The sequence below is a fragment of the Podarcis vaucheri genome (genome assembly GCF_965113315.1).
Source record: "Podarcis vaucheri genome assembly, chromosome: 2".
Taxonomy (NCBI): domain Eukaryota; kingdom Metazoa; phylum Chordata; class Lepidosauria; order Squamata; family Lacertidae; genus Podarcis; species Podarcis vaucheri.
In genome coordinates, this window is record NC_138760.1 from 46,739,847 (window position 1) to 46,764,011 (window position 24,165).

The following is a 24,165-nucleotide window of genomic DNA, read 5'->3' on the forward strand; positions in this document are numbered from 1 at the left end:
ACATTGGGTGTACAGTACTGAAATTATAGAACTAAACTCTTTTCTACATATCTGAGCTGGCATCTTGAAATGAAGTGTGTGCTCTGTAAGTGAAGAAAATTTCTGCAACAGCTGTTAGCGAAGGATAGTAAGTTTTAGAAGTATTATGGCAGTCACTGATTGTGGTATAGGTTTCTAATCTTTAAGTAGTCATTGCTGCCTTCTTCAAGCCATTTTAGGTATTTGCCTAAATGATAATAGTACAGTGGAACCTCGGGTTGTGGACGTAATCTGTGATGGAGGGACGTCCACAACCAGCAGCGTTCGCATCCTGAAGCGCCACGTCTGCACAGGCACCGGCACAATTTGGTGCTTCTGCGCATGCGCGAGCGGCAAAACCCAGAAGTAACCCATTCTGGTACTTCCGGGTATCCCACGGTCTGCAACCCGAAAACATGTAACCTGAAGCATCCATAACATGAGGTATGACTGTACATGTTAGTAGTAAAAGTGTGAGTTGCACAAAAATGTTAACTGTAGTTAGGGACAGCGTGTCCTGTTCTGCTGCTTGAGGCAAAACTGGGAGTCCTGCCCTGCCACCCCACCGCCTTTACCACTGGCACTAAAAAGGTATCAACTTTTCCACCCCCACAGGGGCTTCTTCCACCTAAGGTGGCGGCATCACCCCGCCTCATGGGTGGGCTGCGCCAGACTGTGGTACCAACTTACTTGTAGCCATCTTTTTATCAGCTGGTTAAATCCAAAAGGAGTGGTATTCATTTTAAAGCTTATATATACTTCTAAAAACCTCAGTAGCCTCGTATGCATTCCATCTTCATTATTGCACTAACAGCCCACACATAAACATGCTTACTTGCTTGTTTGGAAAGGGGTGGAATTCACTGTAGTGCTAAGTGGGATATGCATGCACAGAATGAGGTCTGCTCACACAAAAAGTCTCTTCCCTACACACACCTCCCCTAAACCTGTTCTTTGGTTCCTCCCAAGCTTCCAGAGCAGATTTGCGGGGAATGTGGCAGGTGAATGTCCTGTTGAACCAGTAGACCTCAACTGTGCATGCAACAACTTAGTGGAATCCTGCTGTAAGTCTCTGTAAGTGCAGTGGGACCTATTTTGGGATAGATGTTTAGAGTTGCAGGCTCAGCATGAAGTCCCCATGTTTGTCTCACAACTCTAAAGCAGGGGTGGGGGCATATCGGGAGAAAACTGACAGGCATGAGGTCTAGATGGCTTAGGGTCAAATTAGGTATGATGTTGAACATGTCTATTCTTCACACACTCGCTCCCTGCAAAGCAAGTTGCAGCTTTAGGTGAAACGACACAGAAGGAAAGGTTAAACAGAGCAAATCTCAAATTTAGCAGTTAATCAGTAAAAACAAGAATAAAAGGGGATCCGGATCCTAAAACTTCTATGCCATGTGTGACCCTTAATGGGAGGCTTTTATGGATTAACTTAATTCAAAGCCTGTTAAACTGGAGTCTGAGGGGCATCTCTAGAGGTTCCACTGTTATTAAGATTCTGTGGGGATAGCTGGGCTATCAACTGCTATCGTAGAAGGGTAGTAGAGGAAGTGGTGGTGGCAGCAATTATCCTGGTGCTAAGTGCTTCATCTAGAGGAGGCTTTGTTGGGATTGAAGATCTGAGGAAGAGCCTTAGATTGTAAAATTATTAAAGGTTATCTGAATCCCTTATTAAACTTCATTCATTCATCCATCACACTCCCATTACTGCTAGTTACTAGTGAAAAGGAGGATAGATTGGTCCTTTTTGGAAATGTAAGGCGGCAGCTAACGCTCCAATCCTATACAGTGGGCGCTTGGGTTGCGAACGTGATCCATGCAGGATGCACGTTTGTAACCCGCAGTGGCGCGTCTGCACATGCGCGGGTTGCAATTCGCCACGCATGCGCAATTGCCGAAACCCGGAAGTAATTTGTTCCAGTACTTCTGGGTTTCGGCGGTCCACAACCCGAAAAAACGCCACCTGAAGCGTCTGTAACCCTAGGTATGACTGTACACACTTGTCCAAGTAAGTCCTATTGAACTTTGGTATCTACTCAGAAGTTAGCTCCACTATCAGATTTTACCGTAAATTCTAGGCGAAGCTAGACAGTGAATTAAGGACAATGCCATAACATTGTATCTCTTTAGGGGGATGAATACCATTTCTTCACCTATACCATACTCCTGGTTCTTCTCAGAAAACATGGAAAACATTTAAGAATTTCACAGCAGGGAAAATTCCACCATGTATAGCTTCTTCCACTGCAACAGAGGTGGAAAACTACCTGGTGAAATTACCCCATCTATGCAATTCTTAAAAGCCTTTTAGTCTGGGCCTGGCACCCGTTTCTCTTTAGTATTGTTCATGATATATGTACGTCTCTGTTTCTTTCTCTTCAAATATGTACCAAATAGCCTCCTGCTTGAATGTTATTGACTGTGTTGCTGTACCAAATGTCAATATTGTACATCGGTTTTAGAATTCGTTATCCTTTGTCATGAATTACAGTGTTCTGTCTATATAAAACTAAACTAAATCAAGTTGTGATTGCCCGACAGTGATTTAAAAAAATAGCCAGAGCATTTGTTTTAATTGCAGCTTTGCCATGTGTGTGGAATTTTGTAAAGCTGCTGCTGAATCTGGAAAGCAGTGATTACTTTCACTGAAATGTGTACTTGGTAAACTGCAGGAAAAGCTAGACTCCATTTCTATATCTACTCGACTGTATATATAACTACTTTGTAAGTCCTGTAGTGTTTCCCTGTATCATAGATTTTGTTATTTTCATAGAATTTAGTTCTCGTCTAGAGATCAACTTGTGTCTGAAGTGCCAGGCTCATTTTGGAGCAATTGGCTTGTGCATGCTCACAGCTAAATTTCTAGGTCTTCGTTCATTTTAACTTAAATTTCTTCAGCTGCTTTTCCAAAGGAGATGAGCAAGGTCCATAGCAGCTGTCTAACCTACTTACATATACAGCCTCCACTACTGCCTAGTGTAGTTTCTATCAATTTTGTTTGCTATAGCGAACAAATCACACAATATTTTTTGTACAAAAGAGCATACCTAGCCATCATGGATTGTATTGTACAAACATGGGGGCAAAGGTTAAGAGTCATGTTCCTTGCTTCGGTCACTTTTGCCTCTGGCCCCACCTGCTCCTAGAATGTGGCCCACTGTCTGAAAAAGGCTCACCATGCCTGATTTACAGGGAGAAGTGGGGAGCTCCAAAACTGGACATCATAACTGAACAATGTACTTATCTCTTCTTTATTTCTGCTGTTGCAAATAACAAATAAATGGTTGCTCATTTGTTCCCTCATCATGCTTATCACTGAGGATGAATGTACTGATTTGCACAAAGTACACTGGACTGTGGGTGGAAAAACCCAGGATTAAATATTGAACCACTATGATTATCAAGGATATCACAAACTTTGATGCTTTTTCTCTGTATAGTTGGGGAAATTGTGCTTCTTCAACCAGTTGGTTTTCACTATAGCTATGCTGTGCTATCACAGATCTGCATTGTACCAAATTCTGTAAGTACTGGTGCTGTTACCAATGAGTTAAACTGTTAGGATTGCATCCCATGTTACTGATGCTCTGTGCAGTCCCACTGAAATTAATGGGCAAGACTAATTTAGGGCCATAAATTACTGGGGATCTACTCTGTGTAGAACCTGGATATAACACAAATACTCCAGCTCAGGCTCGCCATCAGGTCATTAAGTGGTTGTGGAAAGGTTTAGCAGTCAAGGCCCATACTGTTTAGTGAGTGTGTCTCAAGATTAGGAAATAGAGCAACAGCAGGTTTACAATCTTTGTGCCTGTAACAGCTGCATTATGGATAGTTTCTCTGTTGGAAATGAAAGAATGGCTGTGCTAGAGCACATGTTTTGCATGCAGAAGACCTCAGGATAAACACCTGCCCTTTCCAAGTAGTGCTGAGGAAGGATTCCTGTCTGAAATCCTGAAGATCTGCAGTCACTGTAGATGATACTGGACAGGACATATAACGTATCTTCCTCTGTTCCCAAAACAGGAAAGAAGGTTGAGAGGGGGGTCTCTGCATCCTTGTAAAACAATTCAGCAATGTACAGCTATTTTAAAAAATAAAAGTTCCATGCAGACCTCTCTTCCCATTCTGTCAGAAATGGGTAGGCCAGGAGTACTGGAACTGTAATAGAAATTAATAGAATTCCAAATAATTATATTATATCTGAGGCTCCCTTCCACTGCAGTGCTTTGAAATAGTTATGCCCTTTACCCACAGAAACTTGTCGGGAAAAGTGCACCTTAATGATAGAGAATATACTATTATTAAAATACTATAAAACATGTACAGTATTTATACTTCCGTATGGATGGTGACCTATAGAAGCCTATGCTGTATTACATTAATTCGTATTTAAGGTGCCACAAGACTGTTTCGCCAGTTTAGAAAAACATGCCTACGCATCTGGAAAATAACATCTAGAAATTCAGCAGGTGCCTACCTAATTCCACGACAGCGAAAGGCTGTAGGAGTTAAATTACAAACCAGTCTTTTAACAAGGAGTATTGTCCTAATTTAAAGAGACAGCATTTTTAAAGCACGATACCAAACTAGATTTTGGATTTTGCAACAAAAAATCATTGCGAAAGGGACAGGAGTGTAACATCTATATCATTTTTCATCTGCAACATGCATTGAAAAGCGCAGGTCTTTGCTAGGGTGGTGGGGAAATAAGTCACCCTCTTGCAGCTGCTTTCTTTTTTGTGTGTGAGCGAAGAGTTATTTCACAGCACTGCAACAAATGAGATCATCTCCCCGCGGCCACTTCATATAGGTTCATAATACACCGCGTTGTTTCCTTCCACCGTTGCCTCTCACCAATTTAAGCAGGAACCGGAAAATTCTCTTAAACGAGCCATCTCGGTCGCTTTAAGAAGCCAGGCCAATGGGAAGGGATTTCACGCGGCGAGGCGGGAGTAGGAGCTGCTCACGGGAAACACGAATGGGCAGGACTTTGAGATCGCAACCAATAGAAACTCAGAAGTCCGCAAGAGGAGCCAATCCGCGGTGGGCTCCAACGCTCGCGCAGTGAGGGTATAGGTTACTCTGCGTGGTCGCAGGTTGACGGAGAGGGAAGCCATGGATCAGGGCTATGGTGAGAGCTGGCGCTGCACGGGCGGGGGAAGGGAGCGGGAAACCCGGCAAACGCGGGCTAGGCTTCGCTCGGGATAGGGCTGTTTACCTCACCGCGGTGGCTTTTCGCACCGACTAGGCCTGGTGGCTCTCAGCCGCCTCCGCGAGACACGGGCGGCGTTGATTGGCCATCGGCGCTGCCCCTCTCGGAGATTGGCCTGGCGAATGGAGCGCCTCTTTCTAATCTCCGCGGTCTGCGAGGAAGGCGGGACTAGGCCCTTTTTCCGAAGACGACACAAAATGGCGTCGAGGCGACCCCTTTCCTCTGCGCCAGCGCCCGGTTCCTGCACCCCATTCTTTGCGCGGGGTGCCGCCTCTTCCCCTCCTCCCCCGGGGGTGGGGGTTTAACTTTTGTAGCCGGCCTGCCCCCTCCTACACCCGCAGCTTCCTGGGCTTAGCGCTTGGTCCATATAGAGAAGTCGTTTCCACATCTCTATTAAGAGTTGCCAACAGCTTCCCCCTCCCTGGCAGGACTCCTGTGTCTTTAACGCCTCTGCCATCCCTGTAGGTAGCAAGTGAATCCTTTTTCCTGCTATGCAATCGACGCCTGGGGAGGCGTCCGCCTGTTAAAAAGCCTGTGCAACTGTAGCACTCCCTGTCAATAGGCTTATCTTCCATGAACTTATCTCGTCGTTGTTTTTAAGCCATCCAAGTTTGCAGCCGTCTTTTCTTTCCCGTGGAAGTGCCTTCCATAGTTTTAACTAAGTGAAGAAGTACTTTTTGTCTGTCCTGAATCTTGCAACATTCAGCTTCATTGGATGTCCATGAGTTCTAGAGTTATGAAAGAGGGAGAAAAGCTTTTCTCTATCCCCTTTCTCCATGCCATTCGTAATTTTATAAGCTTGTATCATGTCAACTCTTAATCATCGTTTCCCTAAACTAAAATGTTCCAAATGTTGCAACCTTTCACTCCATCCCTTTAATCATTTTGGTTGCGTTTTCTGAACCTTTTCCAAATCTACAATAGCGTTTTTTGAGATGAGGCTACCAGATCTATGCACGGTATTCCAAAGGCAGTCCCACCATAGATTTGTATAAAACAGCATTATGGAGTGGTAGTTTTACTTTTAGTTCCTTTCCTAATTTTGTTGGATGCAACAGGGTGTGCATACAGTCTGGTATCATCTGCAGAATGTGCAACGGGCAAGGTCTGAAGATTAGGGGTGGTTTACTGTGAATATGATAATTTTGTCATCTTTAAATGTGAAACAAAACCCCTAGCTTAGCGGTATGTCTGAACTGGGAGCTGTGGTTTGTTTTGCTCCAAACAAGCCACTGTCTTCACCCACAGTTTGTCCCTGGCTTACTGATCATAGTTTGTTTCCCTTGTGTGCTGGAGAAGGCAGGCAAAATGGATGAGATTGGTGCTTTCACAGCAAACCACTAACTACTGTAAATTGGCATGTTTGAGTAGTCACATTTTCACTCAAATTACAGCTGCTGTATGTGAAAGTAGTTAAGAGAGTCTGGGAGGGGAGGAGTTAATGTGTGTGAGTTAATGAGTCAATATTTCTCTTACAGGTTATAGTTCCTGGGGTACTGAGGCCACCAGTACTCAAGGTAAGTCATGATCTCCTAAAATAAAAAGTTTAGAAAAGAAATAGAAGATAACCTTAAGAATGTTGAGCATAAGTGTGTTTATAAATAAATATGCTTCTCTTAAGCATGGGTCACAAATAATATTTTTTTAAAGGTCCTGAGCAGCCTTGAACTTCTACTTTGGGGACAATATATTGAGAGGATTTTATTTTGTATAGGAGATGTCCAATAGTTTTAGCTATTTGGGCAACTAATTTCCCCTTTCCTCCCCCTCTGCAGCCCCCATGCACTTCTGAAATCTGCTCCAGAGAGTTAGGTAATTCTAGAGTAGATTTGAGAGGTGTGAGTAGCTGCAGGTAGAGGAGAGGAAGGGGAAGTCCTCTGGTATGATGGTGGATATTGCCTATATATCTGTACTTAACTCTTTAACACATCACTTGTGTTTTATTGTGTTGCTGTCAAAGAATTAATTCATTGAAAATTGTTTTAAATTGCTTGCCTTGTGAAAGAACTTAATCTGTGTTGTGTTAACATCGCTTTGATTGTCGTGTTTAATGTAAAAGTAAACTTTTGTCTCTTTAAAAGGTGGATATTCAACGAATCCAGCAAGTTGGCAAGGTATGTGTTTTATTTGCAGTACTGTCTTAAGTATTTTGCCAATTTTCTCAGAATTAACAAGAATAACTGACTGGAACATTTAGAGGAATTATATAAGTTAGTATGTGAATTTGCATCACTCCTCCTAAAGCCGAACTTGGCTCCAGAGTTACAACAACTTTGTAGCAAAAAAGGGCCATTGAGTATCAGCATGCTTAGGGGAACCCAGAGGTTTGCAAAAGCACAGACATATTTAAAAAATCAAAACTATCTGGGTGGATCCCTGAAAAGGCCCAGTGAAGGCTGAGCAGGCTTAGTAGTTACAGAATCTTAAAAGTTGGCGGTGGGGATTGGAGGAAGAGGGAATGGAAGTGGCTGATGAAGGGAGGCTTCAAAACTGGCAGGAATGCAAGAGAGGCTAACTGAGAGAGAAGGGAAGTTTAGTAGGAATTAGGGAGAATGGAAGCTGAGCATTATATTTATACTTTTCTCCCATTCCCCTTCTTTCCCTTCTACGTCCAGTGGATGGAGAGAAAGGGGTGGAGGAAGAGATATATAGATCCAAAAACAGCACAAAGAACCATTTCATTGTAAACTGGGGAATAACCTATCCACACATTGGAAAATTATTCTTAATTAGACCCAGGGTTGGAAATGAGAGCCTCTCATAGAAATCATTGGATTTTAATATCCAAGATTTTAATATAGCTGCTAATAGCCAAATGAAGCAAAGCTGAAGGGAGTATAGGCGGGGAGCTGCAGAAGGGGGATAGTGAGGGGGCCTTGACGTCTTCTGACGAAATCAGAGCTTTAGGCAGTCATGGGCATGTTTCTGTCCTGATGAGAATATATTCAGGTACCATTTTGCTACAAATAGAGAATTAACCCCTTCAGTCCTGAGCAAACAGCCTCATCAGCCACAAACTCAGGTGAAACACACACACAGAAATAATCTGCAAAATTTTGCTGCAGAATTAAGCTTGTAGTATACAAAACAGTGTGTGATATAGGTCATGTAATGTTTTTAACTTTTATACTGTTCTTCTTCCAAGGAACATGGGGTGGGTTAAATTTGCTTTTATAGAAGAAAATGATAATAACACACCTAAAATCTCCACCTCTTTAATTGTGGGCACATGACTAAAGCAGTAACACTTCATTGGTCTTGTGGCAGTGGACAGTGGTGGCCTATTAATGTTGATATCTGACAGTTGTTTTCAAGTGTGTCTGAGTGTGAGTGTTGGCTGTGGTGATGGTTTCCATAGATAAGATCAACCCTTGAAACTCAGAGCCCCCCTTTTTACTGTACTATTGTCTTTCCTTTTTTCCAGGCTATGAAGGCTATGATTATTACAGTGCCCAAACCAGCAGCTCTACTACAGCTGCCCCATACAACTATGATGCTGCCGGTGTTGCTGCAACTACCTGGGACGCTCCTAAAGCTACCGACATGACAATGAGTGCTGAGATGGGCTCTCGCATGCCAGTTGTAAATTACGGTAGTGGGTCAGTGGGCACAGAAAACTCTGACTCCATTATAGCAAAAATAAACCAGCGTCTGGATATGCTGTCAAAGGAAGGCAGTGGTGGTCCTGGGGAAGGCATGGAAGATCAGGGAAGGTAAACTAAAGATTTTCCTCATCTCTGAAAAACATATTTCTAGTTCTCAATTGAACCTTAATTTGTTAAAAACAAGAACTGGTAGAACAATATTGATTACTTGATATGCAGATAGTAGTTTAACATTGGTACAGTTAAACAAATGCTATAGTTTCTGATGACAAAGCTTTCATGCAAGAGAAGGCAACCTGTTGAAGAGAGGGTCTGCTGCCTTCTGTTGTTGAGGCATCAGCTATCAGATGTGTACCACAAGAGATTTTCAAACAGGGTTTTCATAATAGTGCCTTGAAACCACATAGAAAATACATGTTATATAGCTTTCATAATTTGTAAGGGTCCCTGGCTGTCTAACAAATATAGATTGTTTCCTTCTAGTTTTGTTGTAGAATGCGTTGCTCCTTATTCCAATACAGTGAACATATAAAGCTGTTTTATGCAGAGTAAACTTTCAGAGGGCCTCCAGCATGCAAATTTATATCTGTGCCAAGTCTGTTCGGACTACCTGTCAAGTCCTCTATAACTACTGACTGAATTCTTTGCTTGTAATACAGCTCTTTCAGATTTGAGTCTTACGAGTCCTATGATTCTAGAGCATCCGTGCCTGATCGTGACCTGTACAGAACCAGCTATGACTATAATGAAGTTGGATCAGATCGGAATGATTCTTTTGGAAGCCGCTATGATGATGTTGGTGACCGCAGAGATCAGCCCCGCAACAGAGGAAACAACTATGGCTTTGCCAGAGGGAGGGCCCAGAATCGAGGGCACCCAAACACTTTCAATCGTGACCACTTCATGCCATCAAGTACAGAACGGATGTCTGCACAATGGAATGAGATGAATTACATGGGTGGAAGGAATATGGAAGGACCTGGACCCAACCGGCTTCCATCACTATTTTCCCAAGCACTCGTCCCAGAGTATAGAGATTATGGCGATTATGGAGACTACGGAGACTATGGCAACTATGGGGATTATGATTACGGCATGATGGGAATGCAAGGAATGGGAATGGGAAGGTTTCCTGGGAACATGCCCTATGGCTTCAACAGATCACGTGGCAGAGTATGTTTAGCACACTAACCTTAGGAACTCTTACATTTATAGCTGTTTCAGTAGTTGTAAATCATCAGATTGGTTCAGGGATTAACAACAAGAGAATATGGTCTTATTTTTATGTAGATGTTTAATATAACACCATTTATTTTTATTTTTCATTGCAATCATTGGAAGTGATATTGACAGAATAGTGATGTTTTTGTTTTATTGGAACTGAGATGAACTGTTTGAAAAAATGCCTGCTTGTGAGGTAGCGATATATGGGTGTTCCTTGGGTGCATGGGTTGGGCTGTATTCTTTACTAAGGAAATGCAGGAAATGTATTTTTGTGAAAGAGGACATTTATAGCAGGAAACTAATGCATTCTGGGGTTCCTGGCAAGTGCCAACAAACTGGCCAAGCATGTATTGCTCTTTTTTTCTTTCTAGCCAAAGAGGAGACCATTCCGTGGTCGTTTTGGTGGGCATTCAGATTTTGAAAGTGGATTACGCAAACGGAAACATTCCCAAAGTGGAGATGAACCAGACAGCAAACAGACAAAGACAGAAAGTGAAAGAGGTTATTCTGACAATGGTAATGATTTGATTTTGTTACATTAGGGACTAGTCTCCTTTTTTCTCATCCTTTGCTTTGGTACCAACCTATTTGTCTTCTAATCATTTATTAAATATGTCATTATAAATCCTACTTCTTCGATGTGCTACTATAAAATATAGTACTTTACAGCAATGTTACCGTTCACCAAATAAATAAATGGCCTGCATCTCTGTAGTAAGATGGAGAAGAGTTGGGAAATATATGCTAGCAAGTAAATTTCTCAGCAGATGGAAACCAAACTTCCACTTTAAATGATCTCAGAAGAGTGCTATGTTTAGACTATAAAATAAAATGAACTTTTCACAGTAGTTGAATGGTGTCTTGTGTATTGACAGATAATGGTGAAGGAGAGGACAAATCAGGAGATGAAAGAGATAAAGGTGTAAGTAACTTTTTCAAAAGTATCTGGATTTTCAGAAGTGATCATTTAAAGTGATGAATGTTTTGGATTGCTGACATTGTAATGCAGCATATTTTACATTGAGCTTTTAAGAGATGTAAAATTAATTACTGTGTGTAATCCCTCTCTCCCTTTTTTTAAAGGAGCATGAGAGAAGCAATGAAGATCTAAAGAGGAAAGGTAGGGTTTATGAGGGATTGTGGAGTGGATAGGAATTCCATTCTGATCTTCTATGGAGGCCATTACAGTGGTACCTCGGGTTACGAACAGTCCTGCTTACGAATGCTTCGGGTTGCAAACTTACAAACCCGGAAGTAGGTGTCCCGAGTTGCGAACCTTACCCCGGAATATGAACGCAATCCACTTCCAGGGCCACGGTAGGCCTATGTAGGGAATGCGCGCCTCGGGTTAAGAATGCTTCAGGTTAAGAATTGACTTCTGGAATGAATTATGTTCGTAACCCAAGGTACCACTGTAGACGCAACCGGCTAAAATTAATTTGAACTCAAAAACTTGTAACATCAATATTAACGCCTTAGGGGAGATAGTATTGTAGCATTCATGTATCTTCCTTAGAAGCAGTGACTAGCCAGATGTCTCTGAAAACTGAAAATATTATATCTAAGATCCTCAGCTTTATTTTCTTTCCTTTTAGTTTTCTCGCCAATATTCAACAAATTAGTGATAATTCCTGTTTTAAAGCCATCTAAAGCTGATAGTCATCACTGCATCATGTGACAGTGAATTCCATAACATATTAATTGGGTAAATAAATACTATACTCTAAAATCTACTCTTTTCAGTCCCAAGCTCTAGTATGATCTACATATTATGAACTGGTTTTTGTAACTTAGTATGGATGTGTGAGGCTTAGCCCTGTGCAGTGCAGCAGCAGGAAAGTGGCTGAAACCACCTCTCATGTAATCTTAGAGTTGGAAGAGACCCCAAGGGACATCTCGTCCAACCCCCTACAATGCAGGAATCTTAGCTAATACATCATGACAGAGACAGAGACTCTGTAGACAGCACAGTCATACTATGCCCATTAGTTGGCTTAGTTTGAAGTAAGCCTATGTAAACTGCCAGCCCTCTGAACTTTAATTCCTTTTATTTGCTAAAAACCTTTAACTCTTTAGCTTCTCCCAACCTCGTAGGAGATTCAACTCTGTGATCACAGATGCTCATATCTTTACCTTCTGCAGTTTTGATACCGTTTTTGAGATGAGTCAGAAACATGCCTTTAAATATGGCCTTGTTGCAAACTTGAATAATACTCTGATTCTTACTATTTTCAGTACTTCCATAATAATTTGATATAGTTTACCCTTTGCATTGGTGGGACGCGGGTGGCGCTGTGGGTTAAAGCCTCAGCGCCTAGGGCTTGCCGATCGAAAGGTCGGCAGTTCGAATCCCCGCGGCGGGGTGCGCTCCCGCTGCTCGGTCCCAGCGCCTGCCAACCTAGCAGTTCGAAAGCACCCCCGGGTGCAAGTAGATAAATAGGTACCCGTGACCCGGAAGTGTCTCCGGACAGCGCTGGCCCCCGGCCTCTTGAGTGAGATGGGCGCACAAACCCCAGAGTCTGTCAAGACTGGCCTGTTCGGGCAGGGGTACCTTTACCTTTACCTTTACCCTTTGCATTGCTGCAGCTCATTGAGTTGATTCTTCCAGGAGCTTTCCATAAGAACTCCCCAAGATCTGTCTTGGATAGTCAGACAATTTTGACTTCTTCTTGTGAAGATACCCTTTTAAAAATTCACTGTGCATCACTTTGCACTTAACACTGAATTTCACATGCCATTTTGCTGTTTGTTCATTGTCCAGTAACCAGTTTCCATTCCCTGGGCCATTTGTTTAGCTTGATAGAAACATAAAGAAAGATAGTAGTGAACAGTATAGGTATACCCAGCTGTATTTCTTATAGTTGTAGTGTGTGTTGTGTTGTTGAAACATACATTACTATTTTTGAGACTACATTGTTTCAAGTTTCTGCTTCTGTTACTGTTTGTTTATTACATCATATTTATTATGTATCTCTTGTCTTCCTAAGAAGCTCAGAGAGAAATGTTAGTGTCCATTCTGTGATTGAGATTGACTTGCCAAAGGCAAACCAGTGAACTTCAGAGTTGACTAGGGATATGAGTGTGACTGTTCCCCACTCCACCCTCTTCCACTACACTAGCTAAGAACCATTCAGAGGACTGACATAAGCATGAAGACTAACAGAAAGCAGTTTCACTGGTGGCAGTATTTCTTATGAGAATAGCCCTCATGCCTATGTTGTATATCATGAGGGAGGCTATGGCTGTGTTGAAAAAGTGCAATTTAATGAATAATGTAAATAATATTTGTGAATTACACTTGCCATATGAAACACTGATAGAGGTAAGTGTTTTTTTATTGCCTTCACATGGTAGATCTTTAATTGACCCTTAGAAAAGCAAGTCAAGGAAAGAGGAGAGAAGAGATTAGAAGGTACAGTATTTTCATCCCATGACATTGTAATGCAGTTGAACGTTAGTTCTTAAAGAACTGCCTTAAATTTAACTTTCTGTAGCATCTGGTGATGGCATTGATGATGATGATGATGAAGAGTCAAAACAAAGAAAAGAGAAGCAGAGGCAGAGGGATCGAATGCGTGATCGTGCTATGGACAGGTAACTGAACAGATTAAAACTCATACATCTTTGGCTTAAAATTCATTTTAACTTAAATTCCTGCTTCATACATAAAATTAACCCCACATTATATGTAGCCTTTCAAAATAATGGCTGCAGTAATTGAGAACATTCTGTTGTTTCTCCAGGAATATTCACTAAAGTTTCTTGGGCTGTCTCTTTCTGCAAAAGTAATTTTTTTGCTGCCACCCTGCAAGTTTGCTTTCCAGCTCAAGGAAAACAAATGGCTCTTGCTATGTAAAAATTAGTTTCATACATTGTCTTTTAAATTGCTAATAAAATGTACAAATAGTAAGAATTTGAAAATATCGTTGTGAACTGTTTTGGGCTACCTAGTTGAAAAGGTAGTGTAGAAATTAATAATTTAATTAAAATAATGGTAGCCAGCTGAGATTCTATAGGACTTGCTCATGCCAGTGTTTTATGTGACTCCTCTGTCCTCCTTTACCCACTTCCAAAATTCTGTATTTATCAAAATGTAAATACTTCATCTTGCATCCCATACATGTCTACAAGGCTCATTATATCTTTGGTTGTTTCCAGATTAAGTAGGCTTGCTCAACACATTTTTTCCTTCTGTCTCCCTTCCAAAATGTATGTAATTCTATAATACAGGCAAATACTCTTCTGGAAGGTTAATTGGTTATATCAACTAATATTGCTTTTCAGTATTTCCATAACTGTGTTTGTGTGTGTGTGGTTTCTAAGGATGGCACTTCAGTTTGAGAAACTTTAAAACCTTAATTGCCTAGAGTAGTTTTGTCAAGGCAAGTGTGTCCCCCCCCCCCATTTTTCTCCTTTCCATGTGTGTGTGGCCTGGAGGCATGGGTAGAGGGAGAAGAATTGTGGATTACATGAGTCAAGCAGGGGTGTGAAGGAGGTCCAGAAGGTTTTTTGTCTTATGCCTGTTTTATAAAACTTGGTTGAAATGGACTGCTCTTCAGGAGAGATGCTTTCTTGGTATATGGAAACTCCTGTGGATAGAACCTAAGAATTACAGCACTTGTGTTGTGTGATGAAAACTTAAATTGTTAATCTTGTGATATTGCTGTTATAAGATAATTTCAAAATATTAGTAAACTCCAGATGAAAATAGATTGTAGCAAAGTTATGCATAGTTTGCTATAATAAACAAACAGTGCAACCCTAGATTGAAGCAGCAAAGGAATCTGGTAGACAGAATGTTTCTTAGGTTCTGTTAGGACAATAGTTGAATTTATGGTATTTATTTTTCATGTATTGAATTTCATAAATAATGTGTACTAAAAATCAAATTCAATGCCTTCCTTTAGAATCCAGTTTGCTTGCTCTGTATGTAAATTCCGAAGCTTTGATGATGAAGAAATGGAGAAGCATCTACAGAGCAAATTTCACAAGGAGGTCCTGCGATATATTGGGACCAAACTGCCTGACAAGACTGTAGAATTCCTGCAGGTATGCTTATTTGGGTTTTTAAGTTGTGAACAAAAACAACTATCAGGTAACTGAACTGCTTCTGCTATCCAGTAATTGCGATTAATGCCCAAAGAATTGCTAGTGGTTATTTTTGTAAGTTTCTCTTAAACTAGGTCAGGCTTCCTCAACCTCAGCCCTCCAGATGTTTTGAGACTATAATTCCCATCATCCCTGACCACTGGTCCAGCTAGCTATGGATCATGGGAGTTGTAGGCCAAAAACATCTGGAGAGCTGAGGTTGAGGAAGCCTGAACTAGGTTTTTTGTCAAGTTACTATCAAGTAATTTGTTACATGCAGCATGTTTCCGGATAGCAGTGTCTAACTGGTTGGTCATTAGGGCTTGAGTTGATGAGTTCCACCTGAAAGTGTGAAGGAAAGAGTGAAACAGAACTGTTAAGAAGCCGTTATCCAGTGAACTACATAGTGATTGGAGATTACTAATTTGAGTGATTAGTGTATAGTTGCAATGTCACCTCTAGCTGGACTTTTTACTCAGTTTTGGAGACAGTGACTTCCCTGATTACACATATTTTCTCCTTTACAATCCCCAGAAATATATAGTGAACAGAAATAAGAAAATTGGGAAACGCCGACAAGAGCTAACGGAGAAGGATGCTCCAAAACAAAAACCAGATCCTTTCAAAGGTAAGTGGAACACTATTAAGAATTCTCAATCCACCACCTAGAAAGTACAGTGCAGAAATCTCAACTAAAGTATCCATGACAAATGGCCATACAAATACTGCTTAAAAATCTCAATTGAAGGTGATTCCACCACCTTCTGATAGATTAGACAGGCTGTTAACTGTTGCTGTGAGGAAGAGAATACCCAGTTATTAAGAGCAGAGATGTTTCGACAAAAAAAACAAGGTTATAGCCATTGTTGTAATAGTTCCCCCTATGTTTGGGTCATGTTGCCCTAGGATGTTCTAGGGACAGACAAGCTAATGCTTGTGAGGAGTTTTGCAGTAGCAGCTGGGGTTTTTTTAATGGCATGACCATTATTGCTGTAGAGAGTTTCTTGCATTGGCCTTTGAATTCTCTTCTAGTTTCTCTGACCAACTGTTTCTTAGTTTGTATGCTTAAAATGATTAATGTAGCCAATTTCTGGGAATGGTGTCAAAACAACTGCTTGAGAAATAACATACTACACCATTTTAATAGTTTATGTTCACTTGTATGCAGCTAATTTGTGTTTATACCATTTCAGGAATTGGCCAGGAGCACTTTTTTAAAAAGATAGATGCTGCTCATTGTATGGCTTGTGATATGCTAATTCCTGCACAACATCATCTTCTCCAGAGACACCTGAGGTCTGTTGATCACAACAGGAATCGCAGAGTAAGCAGCATTAGTATTTTCTATATGATTGATTAATGAAGTGCATTGATTTAGAAAGCAGTCCATGTGTGCTTGCTTAGCAAGTCCCACAAACTGCATGGGGCTTGCCTGCTAGTGTGTTTAGTAATGCAGGCTTAGAAATTCTTTGATTGATTGCTATTCCATACCTGACACTTTTTTCAAATCTGGGATTTGCTTCTCAATTACAATTGAAAACTTATTTATGAAGGCATGACTAACCTGCTTTTTGGTTGCTAATAAATGATAGTATAGCATAGATTAGAAAATATTTCTGTGCAGCTTTTCATTCACAAAAATTGCAAAGCAGCTTACAAACAGTAAATAACAATAACATAATAGAAAATCACAATAGCAACATAAAGCATGTAGAATAATGAACAACTCATCAGTAAAATAATTACAAACCATCAATAAAACATTTAAAATCCATAAAACAAAACAACTAAAAAAATAAGCTAAACAGCACAATTACAACAAAAAGCATATTATAGGATTCACAACATTCATAATCTATAAAACAGTATTGGCAACATTAGCAAGATAGCAATTAAAAATTATCTTAGGACTGATTAATTCATACACACCCTCACCACCTCCATGACTCATAATCTTCCACTCTATTCAGTTCACTAAAGGACACATAAACATAATGCCTGTGGGAGCAACTCCATTCTGAAGGCTCTTAGGGGTGGAGGGTGGGGCAAGGCATTGCCTGATGGCCATCATAAAATCTCTCCCTTTTTTCTCCTATGTCTGGGACTCAACCTAAGAGTTATTTCACTATATAGGAAAAGCAAGTGCAGGTGATTTGAATGCCTTCTGGGTGAGTCATGGCTCTTAGCTCAAGGGCATGAGTGTCTCTGTATCTCCTTTTCGAAATATGAAAACTATCAGACCACTTTTGTGAGGCTTCAGCAAAGCATTCTTTTATGTACAGTCTACATTTTAAAAAGTGCCAATAATATGCATGGTTTTTCCAGTTTGAGAAACCATAATAATGACACCTGTAGCTACAAAAGAGGAGAACTTTATTGGAGTATGAGTAAAGATACAGTGCTTGATTTTTCCTTATAGTCCCTGAAAGACTTAAGTCTGTGATAGGGCTAGGAACAGTGATAGAGGAATACATAGGCTACAGAATAGAGGAATATATAGGCTACAGAATAGAGGAATATATAGGCTACATAGATTACACCTACATTTGATAAATGCTTGAATAGCTTGATGACACATGTGTAACTTGCCATGTTATAACTGAAACTTGGATATAACGACTTCTACTTCGGCCTGAAGGAAAATTTAGCCAACGTATCTATTGTGTAAGAAGAGAAGGTGCAAATTGGTTCTGTTCTTATGCAGTATGTATTGAAGTTTCCCTTATGAAATATCAATACAGTAATGCACTATTAAATATAAACAGTTGGATAAAAGCACTATAGAAACCTCATATTGGTTTTGGTTACACTTCTGATAGTGAAATAAGCCCCCTTTGGCAGTAAAGATGCCCAAATAAATCTATTAGTTCATATAAAGCATATTTTAGTTTCCTGTCCTAGACTCACTTTTTATAAGCTTCCGTCATTTTGATTACCGTGTGTTGGATCCAGAGTTGCCCCTCTGTTCATTGAAACTATTCCATTTGTTGAAGGGACTGCAATCCAGCAGAAGCTTCTGCTGGAGGAAGAGCTGGTTTTTGTTTTTGTCATTTTATAGAAATACTCCAAATATAGAACAAAACCCTAGCTCCAGCATAACGTAAGTTGAAAATGCCTAGGCAGAAGCATCACCAGGAAGTCTATGGCAAGAGCTTTTCACTGACCATCTTTACTCTTAAGTATTTTTTCTTTTACAAAGTCTTGAGTGCATAGTGCTGCAAAAGTGATGGCTGTAAAATAAGGAAGATAACCAGAATTGCAGCATTCTTATTTTGTACTTAGGCATCATATTGACTTGTGTTTCTACACTTCCTAGATGGCAGCTGAACATTTCAAGAAGGCTAGTTTCCACGTAGCTAAAAGTGTTCTGAATAGCAAGCACATTGTGAAAATGCTAGAAAAGTACCTCAAGGTAAGTAAGCAGGATGTTTGCTGTGTAGTCCTGCTTTTTCACAGAGCAAGAGCGCAGGAGCTTCAGCTTGGCCTCAACAGAGCATCACAGTAATATTGCTGAGTGTGCTGCATGTGTCTTTTCACATAAGATGGAGGGAAGCAAAATTATTTCTTTGCTTTCTTATGTATAATCTGAGCCTTGATTAGTGTCTTCCTCTCTAGCATTCACTCCCACTCCTCCCAGATGTGTTGGATACTCATACTAGCAGACACTGGCTGTATTCACACATTACACTAAACTGTAGTTAAAGGCTTAAAATGAATGCATATACAGGTTTCATTCACTCCTCCCTGAGCAGTGCAAGCAGAAGCGAGAAATTGCAGTCCCTGGTTTAGCATTATGTCCAAACCTAGGGTCGTGGTTTATTTCACTGCAAACAAATCATGATTAGGAAACCAAGAACAAACTTTGGATTCACATTGATTTGCTTGAAGTGAAACAAACCACAATCCCAGGTTCAGGCATAATGCTAAACTAGGGATCTGCATTTTTATGGCAAACCATTTACTGTGGCTTACTGTGATGTGTTAACGTGGCCAGTATAGAAGAAATTTATAGCTGCTTACAACTAGATTAATTAGCAAAATAAATACTATCCTCAGGCTACCCTCTGCTAATATAAAATATAGCTGTGTTGAGGGGGGAGCATTGTGCCCAACCTAAGCACTGCTTGAAAATTTATCTGGTTGGTTGAGAAAAAGCATTTTTTTCTTGCTCATAGCATGGAGTGGACTTTCTTGAGTAGAAAGGTAATGCTGATTTCCCTAATGAGTTTTCAGTTTCATGTTAAAGAAAATTAACTTGGGAACAGCATCCAAAGTCAAAGCAAATTTTGTTAGTCCCAATGTTATTCCAAATATCACGTGTGGGAGAAAGTTGACATCAGGTGATCTGATCTCAACTGTTGGACAGTGCATGACATGAGTGAGACAAGGCCTCTCCAAAATATTTCACTATGGCTCTGTAAATCAAACTAGCCTTTTACCCTGCTGAGAATGGAAAAGATGCCACTTATCTCCAAAGCAGGGATGTGATGAGCCAATAATGGGAAGAGTGGTAGCCTAGATGAGTATTTGCAGGTCTTGTGGAGACTCCTGTGTGACCATTGAGGGTTTGCTGATGTAGCATACATGGCCATATGTAATTGGTGAGTTCCACTTTTGATAGGAAAGCCTGCAGCCCTCTGACCAGGTGAAGACGAAAAGAAACATGTTTGGCTGCTCCTATACCTGGGAATCCAGGAGCATCCCAAGATTCAACAGGACCCTCTCATGGCAAGCATAACTAATGGGGGAGCAGATGTTGTCATTTCCTCTACGTGTCCGCTCTGTCCCTATGGCAACACTTCGGTCTTAACCAGACTGAGTTTCTGCCAATTAACTAGTCTCTGCTAGACAGACACTAGTAAAACTGAGACTCTGCTCTCTGGGTCCAGTGAAAAAAAATAAGCTGAGCACATCAGCTTGTAGTTGACACTGATGGCCTATTTACTGAGGCTGTGTTCCCCCAGCGGCCTCTCATACACGTTGAACAAGAGGGGTGACAGAATAAACCCTGCGTAGCTCGCATGAGAGAGCCCTTGGGGCAGATGAGCAGTTGCCCAGTGCCACCCTCTGGGACATCTCGGAGGAAAAAATGGAACCACTCAAGCGCAACTCCGTCTACCCCTGCTAGGGTCCGCAGGTGCCTCAGCAACACCTCATGATCAACAGTATCAAAGGCTGCCGACAGGTCTAACAGAATCAGCATGGACACCTGAACTTTGTCCATCAGCAGGAGGAGATCTTCGACCCACCCAGCACAGTCTCCGTACCATACCCAGGTGCAAAGCCAGGCTGAGAGGGGTGAAGGAAATCTGAGGATTCCAGGTAATGCCAGAGCTGCCCCATCAAAAATCTTCTCAGCACCTTCCCCAAGAAAGGAAGGCTGGAGGCAGGGTGATGCAGTTGGCATCAAGAAATTATTCTTGAACATTGGCATATTACTTCCTCCCTTAAAGGATGCTGGCACCTTGCCCTTCCTGAGGAAGCTTTTGACTTTGAATCCCCACCCCTTTAATTGGCGATTAATGGACACATCCAAATCGCGGGGTAGAGCCTAGAGCTCTGAAACTACAGAACATCAGTGAATAAAGCTGGTTGGCTGATTTTCAGTCAAAGAAGATGGCGCTACTTGTCTTTCACCTGCATGGATCTTCTTTCATGGAGGCAGTTAGTCTCCAACTGGGTCATAAAATATAAATGTTTAGTTGCTAGGTGCAGAAATCCTTGGCAGTACTGTATCTGGCCCAATTTTTGTGGGTTGGGACTGCATGGATATAGATGGAAAAGCAGGACTCCAGAAGAGAACTTGGAACTCATGTGCCTCATGAGTATTGTGGTTCAGAAATTGTCACTTTAATTTGATCAGGTTAAGGGCTAGATTTCTGTACTGGCATGCTGCCTTTCCGTTGTACATCAGTTGCAGGTCAGCCACGAGTGATCCACAAAAGCAGGGTGGGGTGGGGGAGAAAATGGTTTTAATCCCCGTACATGACAGACATTGGTTTTGAGAATCAGCAGAACAACACTAGTGTGTCTGCTGTTTCCATATGGTGTTTCCTTTAATAAAGAACAGAAATTCTAGCAAGAGCAAAAGAGAGGACTGACCCTGATATGGTCAGTGACAAGCCATGACCTCAGTCTGAATGAGTTTGGTGTGCCTGTTGTATGAGTGGTTCCCAGTGCAGTCATTCCCTTAGGTTTCTTGGACACAAAGAGTGTTCTGCTTAATGAGATCACAAAAATGTATGAGTACCCATCATTGGTTTATAGCTTTATGTCAGCATATAGACTTGCTAGTGTTGAATAGTGTGGTGAGAGAGCTGAGCACTTCATAGCTGTGATGCAACTGGGTATTTCCTAAAAACAGTTTCTGCTTCTAAGCTGAAGGCTCAAAAGGTGTGTTGAAAATTATTTAAGATTCCACTGGATTTTTCTATTATAGAATTACATCTCTTGATGCTACAGTAAATATACTGCAGCAAAGTGCATTCCAATCCTACTCCTGTGAGGCAGACACATTGTCAGCTTTCCAAATAGTACCACAGGCTTTAGGGTGCTGGCTGGCACATATGAAAGAATTTAGCAAAAATGTAGTCTGTTAAGTTGTTTGAGGCAAGAAAGGCTATTGTGCTTTGAAGTGAGGGTGCTCAAATTTCAATCACTCAGTTGCAAACTTCTGCATTCTAGGTATGAGGCTGTCTAAGGGAGGTTCAGACAATTTTGTGAGTCAGTAATAATATGCTTCTTCCCTTTGTCAGGGTGATGACCCATTTACAGATGAAAACATTGACCAAGTTGTTGATGACTCTGGAGCCTTAGAGGGGGCAGAAGCTGAAAAGGCTACAGAAAGTGCTGCAGTAGAGAGAAAAGAGAGTGCTGCAGATGAGATCACAACCACTGAAGTCAGTGAAACTGCTAAACCAGAAGGGGATGAGAGAGCTTGCTCTACTATAATCTTTTCTGAAGATAAATCTGCAGAGGAGGAGGAGCAGGAAAAAGAGAGAATCAAGCCAGTAGGAACAACAGAGGAACTGTCTGCCCATCCTCAAAAAAGCTTTGAAGTGAGAGCAGCAGAAAGCCAAGTGGAGGAACAAGAGCATTTGGAGATGAGAGAAGGGAACTCCACTGAAATGGCAACAGCTGAAAACAGTGACACCAAGGAGGAACCAGTTATTGTAGCAAATGCAGAGCTGCCATAGGAATGACCATATAAATGATTGTATCAATTGATTGTATGAAGATGATTTTGACTGGCTTAGCTGTATAATCTCTCCCCCCCCCCAATACACCCTGGAAAAAAATCTTATGTCAGTGCAGTACCTGTATGTGCATTTCTAGAGTGCTGCCAATTTTGTTACTGATTTGAAGAAAGGAATTCATCTATTCTGTTATGGAAGCAGTCTTGTTCTTCATTGTAGTATGGAGAATGGGAAGTCTAATTCACTTTTAGGTTGGAGGGCGTGCAGAAGGCTGTATATTCCCCAAGAAAGGTTTGGTGACTTATTCATTGTAGAATGAACAACACTATTTGGAAAAAAACAAAGTTGTTAATCATTCGGCTCCTTCCAGGTGTTCATTTTTCAGTATTGAAAGAATATAGCTTAATTTGGAAACGAAATTTGGCCTCTTCTTTATGAAGGAGTAGATTAGTGAAGTCTGTGTGTGTTTTTGCTTGTGAAAATGTTTGCTCATTTAAGTTCCTAAAGAAAAGACTTGCTGCCTTGAAAACTGTTACTTTCTTTATCCAGTTTGCAATATTGCATGAAAATAGCATCTGTAACTTGTTTTTAAGCACCAAGATGATTGTGTATCACACTGGGGTTATTGTTTCTACTGAGCACTATTTCAGATTTTCTGGCTAGCAAGCTGCAGCTTGTACATTATGCTGGTACAGAGGTATAGCCTAAGGGAGAAAAGTTATACCACCACTGAATCTCCATTCTCTTAATAAAAATCACAAATGTATCATTCATGGAGTGAATTGCCAAATATTGCGCTGTGAGTATTGAAGCAGTACCAAGACCAGCAAAATAAAAGCAGATTTGTGAGTGTTAGGATTGATGCTCATAGTATAAAGCTTTAAGAGTGGAATGGAGCACTATTTGTAAAGAAAACAACAACCCCAGTCTTTTGTCTTAGCAGTTAAATAAACTTCTGAAACGGAAAACTAGTATCTTACATTTAGTTGGCTCCAAAACATGTGCTGTCTTAACAATGTGGTCACATTATTGCTCATGTTAGAAGAGCAGTTGACTGACTGCTGTCTAGAACACACACATCCGACACACGCTAATGCTAGAGCTACCATACACAGAAAATAAATTTATCTCTGCTGTGTGGTTGAAGGAGAGGAATAAATATTAAATCCAGTTTCTATATCAAAAGCATTCATTGATAATCTAGAGCCAGGGTGAGCAGTGAGGTAGTTGGGCTTGTGGTTGATACCAAAGGTTGAGACCAGGGATCGTTAGGAAATGAGTTGAAAATAAAACTGCAACAACACTTTGAGTACTGCATACAGTTCTGGTTTCCTCATTTCAAGACACTATAGAGCTGGGAAGAGTTCAGAAAAGGACAACCAAAATTATCCAAGTCCTCATAAGGAAAGGTTAGAGCATTCAGGGCTTTTTAGTTTAGAGAAAAGCTGGGGTATGATTTAGATGATACATAGTGTGGAGAAGGTTGACAGAAAAGTTTATCCATCATACTAGAATCCAGGGCCATCCTTATGAAGTTATAATGGTGGAAGATTCAGTACAGACAAAATTACTGCTTCACACAATAACTGGACATTGCTCCCAGAAGATGGAGTGATGATCACCACCGTGGATGGCTTTAAAAGAGAATATGACACATTCAACTGAATATCCCACTACTTTGACTTGATACTACTTGGAAGTTATCTTTGCATTGACACTTGGTGGTAGAGCACATGTTTTTGCACACACAACAGCCTGGATTCAATCCCTGGTATTTCCAGTTAAATGGTTCAGTCTCAGCCAAGGCTCTGGAGGG

At 41.0% G+C, this 24,165-nt stretch overlaps 1 protein-coding gene across 6 annotated transcripts; it reads left to right on the forward strand.

The window, feature by feature from the left end:
- Nucleotides 1–5,035: 5,035 nt before the first annotated feature.
- On the forward strand, nucleotides 5,036–23,317 carry AKAP8 (A-kinase anchoring protein 8). 6 transcript variants are annotated; one of them, XR_014216987.1, is made up of 16 exons: nucleotides 5,036–5,155; nucleotides 6,715–6,753; nucleotides 7,318–7,350; nucleotides 8,661–8,949; nucleotides 9,501–10,014; nucleotides 10,437–10,581; nucleotides 10,941–10,987; nucleotides 11,149–11,185; nucleotides 13,439–13,477; nucleotides 13,560–13,659; nucleotides 14,973–15,114; nucleotides 15,688–15,781; nucleotides 16,347–16,477; nucleotides 18,470–18,565; nucleotides 19,775–20,475; nucleotides 21,909–22,148. XR_014216987.1 is itself a non-coding variant. In XM_082213182.1 (15 exons), the coding sequence occupies exons 1-15, from the start codon at nucleotides 5,140–5,142 to the stop codon at nucleotides 22,347–22,349; spliced, it is 2,163 nt and encodes a 720-aa protein (XP_082069308.1). In that variant the 5' UTR covers nucleotides 5,038–5,139; the 3' UTR covers nucleotides 22,350–23,317. The 6 variants fall into 6 exon arrangements, 4 of the variants coding, with proteins under 4 accessions (XP_082069308.1, XP_082069310.1, XP_082069309.1 ...); XR_014216988.1 differs by having other exon boundaries at nucleotides 20,282–20,475; XM_082213182.1 differs by lacking the exon at nucleotides 19,775–20,475 and having other exon boundaries at nucleotides 5,038–5,155; nucleotides 21,909–23,317.
- Nucleotides 23,318–24,165: the final 848 nt, after the last annotated feature.

Bases quoted from the DNA above. Each gene is read 5' to 3' on its own strand.
- AKAP8 (XM_082213182.1), top strand. The intron at 13,660-14,972 runs GTAACTGAACAG...GCCTTCCTTTAG, and splicing joins CGTGATCGTGCTATGGACAG to AATCCAGTTTGCTTGCTCTG. The intron at 15,782-16,346 runs GTAAGTGGAACA...ATACCATTTCAG, and splicing joins AAAACCAGATCCTTTCAAAG to GAATTGGCCAGGAGCACTTT.